Below are 8,554 nucleotides of genomic sequence, written 5' to 3'. Positions count from 1 at the left end.
ATTTATAGGCTACTTATATAGTATTTATTAACATTCTGAATTAGCTTTCATTTTCATATTTTTGTCATTTATATATATATATATATATATATATATATATATTTAATTTATTATTTCAGTTTAAGTTTTTCATTTAATATTAATATTTTATTTCAGCTTTGTTTCTAACTTTTTTATAGTTTTTATTTAACAATAACAACAACAGACAAATAACATGGTTAGTGCAAAAATCTGTATTCAACAATATGAAGTGATTTTACAAGGGTAATATATATATTGACATACAATTTAGCAACATAAACAAATCCTGACCTTCATACAATTCCAAAAGTCTTTTATGCAGCATATCATTATGCCATAGAGATGACTTTATCTCACTTTATCAGGAATGTGCACCGTGACTCACGGATTTATTATGCTTTGTGGTCCTATAAACAGACCAAGCGTTCCAAATAAGAACAGAAACTTGATGTAAATCTCCAGATTGACGCACCCAATACAAAGTGTAAACATCAATCTCAGGGCCCTCAAAGTCATGGTTGACTCTTCAGTCAAATTCTGCTGCCTAGTAACCTCAATATAAAACCTATCTACCAAATTATTAGATCTAGCATGTACATTCATATAGAAAATACAAAGTTAATGACCATCATTGTTGACATTACTTCCCCCCCCAACAAACTGGCCCCAAATATATAACACATTCTCATTCACACACAACAGTCTGTTCTCCTCAGGCAATATCCTTTGCGGTTAGGGCAGTCTTTGTCTCCTCAACATCGTCCGCATCTGGTATGGGGTCATACGGGCGTCTATATAAAACACGAGTCACTAGCGTGATGATGAACATCTCCACGATCAACAGCTGCTGACTCATCACTGTGAAAAGAAATTGAGGGTATTTTTGAGAACCATTAATACCAGATAGTCTCTTTACGTAGGTGTAGACAAATTAAGCAAAAATTAAAAGGACAGTCCAACCCAAAAAAATGACTTTTTTCAGTGGAACACAAAATGAGTTATTTACAGTAGAATGCCATAGCCTATATGAAAGTGAATATGGTGACCGTGTCTGTCAATAAGATTATCATAGAATAATGACTTAAAATCTACTTAAACTTCTTTAAATAAAGTGCACAGGTTGTATTACTTTTATGATGTTTTGGGGAGCTCGATAACCCCTGGCGGTCCCCATCCAATTTCATTAAGAGAGCAGCTCATTCTGCAAAACTTTTTTTGTGTGTTTCTATTGCAATTGAAATTTTGGGGTGAACTCTCCCTTCAGTCCTGTGCTCTATGATAATTTAAGAGGATTGTTGTGTTTTGTTTTGCAACATGGCGGTACTCACAGTATCCACGGGTCTGGGAGGTGTAGGGTGGTGAGCAGGCAATAGTCCCGTTCATTGCTAGTATGTTAATGATGGCAGTTTGCAGCTGGCTAAGAATCAACACCAACTGCGGGCAGATATAATTGATGAATCATGGGCAACATTTATTCTAGGGCTGGGTACTGACACAAATCTCACAGGTACAATACAAGGCCAATTTTCTCAAGGAAAAAAATCAGCTAATGTTGTAAACTATACAGGGAGTCAGGTACTACATTACTAATATTGAAGGTATGGAACAGTACTATACAAACACTTAAATTACAGGCAAGGACATTTTTATAATAATAAAGTTATAATACTAACTTTAAAATGACATGATTATGTATCTACTCCAATTAAATTTGTTTTTTTAAATGGTGGCTGTCGTAAAAGCGGTCTATCACGCCACATTAAAGAGCGCCAAAACGGTTTCGTTATAATTTCGTTATAAAATGGGCAGAATTTGAAATCTGAGACTTTGTTTCATTTCAAAAGTAACAAAGCTTATTGTGATTTATTGGATTTATGGAGCTGGCATGCTACAATGTTCTGTTCATTGATAACTGAAAACAGCATAGACTAAAAGTAAAACATCGAAAAAAGTCCATAACTTTCGGCGCTCTAGCGGTTACTAAGTCATTTCACTCGGCGGCCATCTTTGAAACGACTCTCGGGCATGCAAGTGCAGCTCCAATCTTTTTGAATGGGGAAACATCAAATTCTCCAAAACTGTTCGCCAAGCTTACGATTACATTTCATATTTGAAATCACCAATGAAATCTGACAATTCATACATTTTGTTTATAAACACTCGAATCATGCGAAAAATTTCAAGCTAATGCGCATGCGCAGTGGAAGCGTGCATCTGACTGACTCCAGAGCTGCAGTGATGCGATGACTTTACCAATCGGCGATTGGTATTTATTTAGAAGGCGGGACTTATTCCGCCATATTGAGCGTTGCACTTTTCCCCATTCAAAACAATACGAGTGCCGTGTCTTGTGTAATTCTATAGTCTTTGGTTAATAAACACAACTGCATGTGTCATGCAGAAGAACATTGTAGTCTGAGCTACTTCTCTCTGTTTATGTCTAAGACGAGTCATGCATCACGCAGGTTCTGGGCTACTCCGCATCGGTGGCGACCCAAACCAGTCTAACATAGTCAGAATAAAACACTTATTATAGGTGTACCGTAGTGATTCAGAATAAGACAAAAACACGGCTTGAAAAATATATTTATGATGTACTTGCTTATTATATACATTTTTAACACAAAAGCAAAGTTACGGACTTCATCTTAAAGAGTCAATATTGGTTCATTAAAATCAAGAAATCTATATTTTTACCCAGCCCTAATTAATTCTAGCAATACTGAAGATCAATGATGTTCTATATAAGGAATAAGTACAAAACACACACAAACCTGATACATGGCATATTTAGGGATAATTTTGAGGGTGCGTAAAGCCTCTCGCACATGCATGAACATGATTGCAACAGGCCAAAGTGCAATAATGGTGAGAACGCCTACAAATGAGTTTATCCATATGGCTCCTCCAGTTGCCGAAACCTAAAGACCAGAGAAAGAGTCACTCTGCAAGTCTTTCTCAAGTTTGTAAATAAAATTAGCAATTAAAATACTTGCACAGTCTATACTTACATCAGATAAATTAAAGTTGCCATTCGTCCAAAGGACTATAGAGAGGATGGTGAAGACTAACTTCAAGAGCGCAAACTGGTAGGACCCCAGTTTTAATATAAACAGAGATCGTCTGAAAAATCAAGGCACAGTTAAAACATTTTATATATATATATATATATATATATATATATATATATATATATATATATATATATATATATATATATATATATATATATATATATTCCAGTTCACATGATCCCACCCACAGGTATCTCATGAAGTAGGATGAAATTATATTGCATTCAACTGTTTACGTTGAGTTTGATAATGGAAGTCTTACATAACACTGATATAGTGTAAAGCCAATGGTTCCAGGAGCCACAAACTACTCCTTTCTTCCAGATAGCAAAGGGTGCAATGGCCCAGAGGTGCCCATTTAAAGTTATGCACTAAGCATGATAAAGATCTCATATTTGCAGAAGAGTTGAATGGCCAGAGGTGCACTCATCCTGTTGACATTCAGTCGAAGATATGGGCAATTACTGGCAAACTGGCCTAAATTTCAGATGCCAATTTCAATGTCTGTTAGTAAGATAGAGGTGCAATTCAGTTAATATAAGTGATTCATTTATTTCTATACAGGCTACTAAGAATTTACCAAATTATTAGAGGTGTTCTAATTTTCATTTAGTAACTATGAACTAAAATAAAGTAAAACTGAATTCTTTTTCTATAAAAACTATGTAAAACTATATGATAAAAACACAACAAAGTTACTAAAGCTTTTTTTAAAAACATTAGTTTTAAATCAATTTCTACCTGATAAAATATTTTAGAGCCTGGCATAACTAGAAAAATTTATTCATTATGAAAAAACGCCCATGGAGTTTTTAAGATTTGTCTTATGTTAAATACTTTTAAGTCATCTTGAGGCCCCCTAATGGGCCCTGGGCCCCAGGTTAAGAACCACTATCATAGATACTTTAGGATTGGCTATTTTGATTTGGCCCAATAAACGATCACCTAGCAACCACCCAAAACACCCTTGCAACTGCACAGCAATGCACTCCTAGAACACTTAAAATGCCCTAGCAACACCCTAGCAACCACCCCCAACAGCATAGCATAGTGGTAGTGATTTTTGAAGACGTAAAATCCTCTTGGGTCTGACGGCAAGCACACTTTAAGGATTACCGTGTGATGGGGACATTTGGCAGGCATGGGCAGCAGCAGCAGCAAGGTCCTGTGCTGATCTTAAACGACTGTTTCTCACAGCGCCTGAGAAAAGCATCATCCCCTCCGACCTCTTCAATCATGAGAATCAGGAACTTGAAGACCACAACGGCAAAGTATCTGCCAATTGAGTCAGAGATACGTTAATGTTATAACTTGCTGCTGTTGTGTGTCTCACTCGCACACACCCACAAATCCAATTCAAAGTTCCGTACACTCCAATATATCTGGGACAGTGAGTACTTTCTGAAAAGTGAAAATAAAACTGAATTACAGTTACTAATGGTTTACAGAATTACAGTTACTACACTGGACAAATGTAGAGCACTAATGGTGAACTCACGTGGCTGATGTCATATCAGTGAACATTGTGGCCCTTGGAACCCACATGCCCAAACAAGACATGGTAGCAATGATCTGAAAAAGAGAGAGATAAACAATGCCTCAGAAGCCAAGATGAACTTGAGACTCATAATAACTCATCCAGACTCATAATCCCTCATCCAGGCAGTCACGCACTAGAAATGGCTAACCGTACCATTGCCTCAGTTTCCATCGGGGTGGGTTACAGATAAAACTCATTTTTGACATGTTAGTTCTTAGTTATTAGGAAAGATAAAAAATTAAAAAATAAAAACACCAGAAGATAGGGAGGGACATAACCGATAGGACAAATGATTGATTGATTGATTGATAGAACTTACTGGTGCTGCTCCGGTTACCCAGATGATTATGCTTTTCTTATTTGGCGGTACTTTCTTATAGATGTAGATGCATTCTTCAAGGAAAACCAGCATAGACACTGTGGCCATTAAAGTCAGCACAGAGAAGAGGACTATGCCAAAGATATCCAACTCTGAGAAACACAAGCACAAACACGGTTTGTATAATAGGGTTGTAGGTTTGGTGGAATCTAAGTATTAGATAAAAAACTTACACTTGAAAAACTTAAGTTGTAGTACTAAAATTACTAAAACTAATAAAAGTTCTTTTTTAAAGAACGTTGAAAACTTGGTAACCAGACAGTTGACGGTTGCCATTGATTTCTACAGAAATTTTGTCCTACTATGGAAGTCAGTGTCTGTCTGTTTACTTACTACCTGTAATACTCCTTAAAATATCTTATTTTGTGTTCAACAGAAGAAATAAACTCATATAGGTTTGGAAAAATTTGAGAGAGTAAGTGATGACCAAATGTTCATTTTTGGGTGCTAATTCAAAATACTGATACATAGTATAATATTATATTATATAACTAGTAGTGCTGTCAAATCGATTAATCGTGATTAAAAGTTTGTAAATATATAATATGTGTGTGTGAGATATATATATATACATACATACATACATACGTAGGCTACATATATACACACACACACACACATACATTTATATATATATATATATATATATATATATATATATATATAAACAAACTTTTATGTTTGATGCAATTAATCGCAATTAATCAATTTGACAGCACTAATAAATAGCAGTACTTAATGCTTATTGTTTAAAAGTGGAAAAATATAGCCTACATATAATGATACAAGATTAAGTTTAGTTGTCCCACTTTTCTAGTTGTCTTTAAAGACTATTTCAACTATTAAAGCAATAAAATGATCAGTTAAAGGCATGTCGCATGGAGTAAAAGGACAACTCTAGACTTATTGAGGTAAACTATTTTAAAACTTTCCAAACTCTTTTAAAACCACTATATCCTTTTGAAAACATATAAATCAATTCCTAACTATCCATGTGTTTTCAGTCAGAAATAAATAGTCAGGGTTTTCTTGAGAATTTCAGGAATAACGGTTTCACAACTTCCTCAAACACACATACACACACAAGTCAAATGTTGTGCTCAGTGGCACAGGAATTTATACCAACCTACGCTGAAGCCAGCTTAGATGAAAGCACTTATTACTCTTTTCTCATTGTAATGATACTTTTTGTTTTACACAATGTTCTGCTGTGTAGTTTTACACAAACCAGGAGTCTCATCATTTTTTATTCTGTTCACTGATGTGATGTTTCATTACCTAACTTGCATTGTCCAACTGATCTCCTAAAGCATCCATGCACTTTCCTGCAAGTCATTTTAACAAGAGCACATCTGCCTAACATCTGCCTAACAATTGTGAATGTACGCAGTTCATCTCTGGACAAATCAACCCTTACATTTACAATCACTGCTGTTACTCCAGAAACCTTCCCTCGATTGCAAGTTTAAGTAAAGGTAAGAAGTATTAAAACAAGAATGCGAGTTTGACACACGTATAGTTTACTGTAGTTGAGGGTGACACACTGGGAAAGTATCCACATCAGTGCCATTCAACATTATCATGCCATGTGTACGAACTCAAGTTCAGGTGCACTGAACCACAGGATAATCACTTCTTATCAACAATGAGTGGGAAGCAGCGTAAGATATTAACTAGTGGTTTTCAGGGCCTTTTTTTTTTCCTTTATGAGTTGTTTTACAACCATATAAAAAAATACAGCATGCCATCCATTTATCAATCAACACTTTTATCTGAATAATTATGGGTGTAGCCATCAAATGTCAAATTCAAAAGTAACTGTAAATAATGAACAAAATAACTTAACTTTGATTAAGTTGATATCTTAACTTTAACTTAATGTTGAATACATTTTATTATATAAAAAATACATCAAAAAATAATATTCCAGATAAAGTCGTATGGTTGATTATAGGCTACATTGTTGTACTATCACAGAAGAGTTGATTATCTCACAATATTCAAATATAAAAATATTCCAGGTTCAGGAAAAATATAAAAATATGACCACAGTAATTTATGCTAATTTTGGAGACTAGAATTTCCAACGTACCATTGTTATTAGCTAGAGTTACTAAAATATAATTGTATATCTTAAAAATAATATTAATAATAATAATGGGGTCTTCTTAAAATAGTTTAAAAAAACTTCCAGAAACTTTTTGGGAGAATGGTGGATACGGCAATTACGTCAAATAGTATCGTACGTAATATAATAAATAGTACGTAATATAATATCTTTACGTATCTACTACACTATCAACAACAAAAATATCCAGTGAAAGCAACTTTATATTTGACAGCTGTCCTAAAACACATTCCGTGTTACGGAAATAAACATCAGGGAGCAACTTTAAGGAAAAGCAACACATTAAATACTTACGCATAATAACATCGATAGAGAATGGAGCATCTTGTCTGCATCTCGGATCAAAAAGTGTGAAATTTGAATTGTCCATCTTCAGTCACCGTTTGTTTATAAGAGCCAGGGCAAACTGTAATCCGTGCAAACCCCACTGCCCGAAACACCTGTTGGTTTCAGCATGCGTGAAACCAATAAACTGAGGAGAAAGCACTGCAGGCGGCTTGTGTTAAGACTGTGTGTAGAGGAATCCCAGCACTTGTTAAGGGGCCGCCCATACACGGGGTAAATAGTGATGGATCACTGACCAATGAAAATACGACTTTTTCTTCCGACTACACTGCGCCTGCGCAATAGTGTCACTTCTCTGGGATTTTATCATTAGCGGAGTAAATGAGCCAAGTGAGTGAACAAAATATGCGGGAAATGTAGCGGATAGGCACTTAATTCACTTAAAAAAGACTAGAGTAGGCTATAGTAACAATAGTGTTAAAATTAGTCACTCACTACTGACATCAGAAAAAGGAAACAAATGACAGAAAAACCGAGAGCGTTTTACACGCTGCTGTTTACTACCAAGAATAGATAGACAAACAGATAGATAGATAGATCTCTAGTCTCCCATACTATGCAAGCGAAACAAAACTGAGACTTGAGAACGTTTGTTATACAAGCATAAACAGTAACTGGGAGGGTTTATGTTACAAGATCAGACAGACCAAAGTTCACATAAGGCTGACAACACATGCACGTTTTTGCAAAGATGGTTAAACTCAAAACTAGTGTGAGAATAGTATGTTTAACTTGCTGAACTTGTGATTTGCAAGAGTTGAATGGCCTCAGTGCTAATGAGCTGGACAGAGTTCAGGGTAGAGAACAGCCCTTGAAACCAACACACACACACACACACACACACACGTTTGATTATTAATGAGGACATCTCCTAAACTTCCATCGTTTTATCTATCAGATTAATGGAATTTTTCTACGGAACTCAAGTCAAACCTGTAGAGTATAAATGTTGCAGAAACACAACCAGTTTTGTTTTTTAAAAATTGACATTTATTGTTACTTGTTACATATAAGTATGTACTTTGTTCACAAAATTAAAAAATATGTATTTCTTTTTACATTATCTG

The 8,554-nt window shown here is 35.1% G+C and overlaps 1 protein-coding gene across 1 annotated transcript; it reads right to left on the bottom strand.

Moving 5' to 3' along the window:
- Positions 1 to 217: 217 nt before the first annotated feature.
- slc51a (solute carrier family 51 member A) lies at positions 218 to 7,674 on the bottom strand. Its single transcript, XM_084398523.1, has 8 exons — positions 7,437 to 7,674; positions 4,955 to 5,106; positions 4,594 to 4,667; positions 4,212 to 4,370; positions 3,033 to 3,144; positions 2,796 to 2,942; positions 1,350 to 1,455; positions 218 to 879 (listed from the first exon to the last, which is right to left on the bottom strand). Exons 1-8 carry the CDS (start codon positions 7,510 to 7,512, stop codon positions 734 to 736), a joined length of 972 nt encoding a protein of 323 aa, XP_084254649.1. The 5' UTR covers positions 7,513 to 7,674; the 3' UTR covers positions 218 to 733.
- Between the last annotated feature and the right edge of the window lie 880 nt (positions 7,675 to 8,554).

The sequence above is a fragment of the Rutilus rutilus genome, assembly GCF_951802725.1.
Source record: "Rutilus rutilus genome assembly, chromosome: 24".
Classification (NCBI taxonomy): domain Eukaryota; kingdom Metazoa; phylum Chordata; class Actinopteri; order Cypriniformes; family Leuciscidae; genus Rutilus; species Rutilus rutilus.
This window is presented reverse-complemented; position numbering and strand designations above follow the sequence as displayed.

What these genes read in the sequence shown, in the direction of transcription:
- slc51a (XM_084398523.1), bottom strand. Translation starts at nt 7,512, where the DNA reads ATGGACAATTCAAATTTCACACTTTTTGATCCGAGATGCAGACAAGAT. An exon ending in ACTGATATGACATCAGCCAC is followed by an intron (nt 4,371 to 4,593) that starts GTGAGTTCACCA and finishes CTCAATTGGCAG; the next exon opens with ATACTTTGCCGTTGTGGTCT. An exon ending in CTAAATATGCCATGTATCAG is followed by an intron (nt 1,456 to 2,795) that starts GTTTGTGTGTGT and finishes ATCTGCCCGCAG; the next exon opens with TTGGTGTTGATTCTTAGCCA.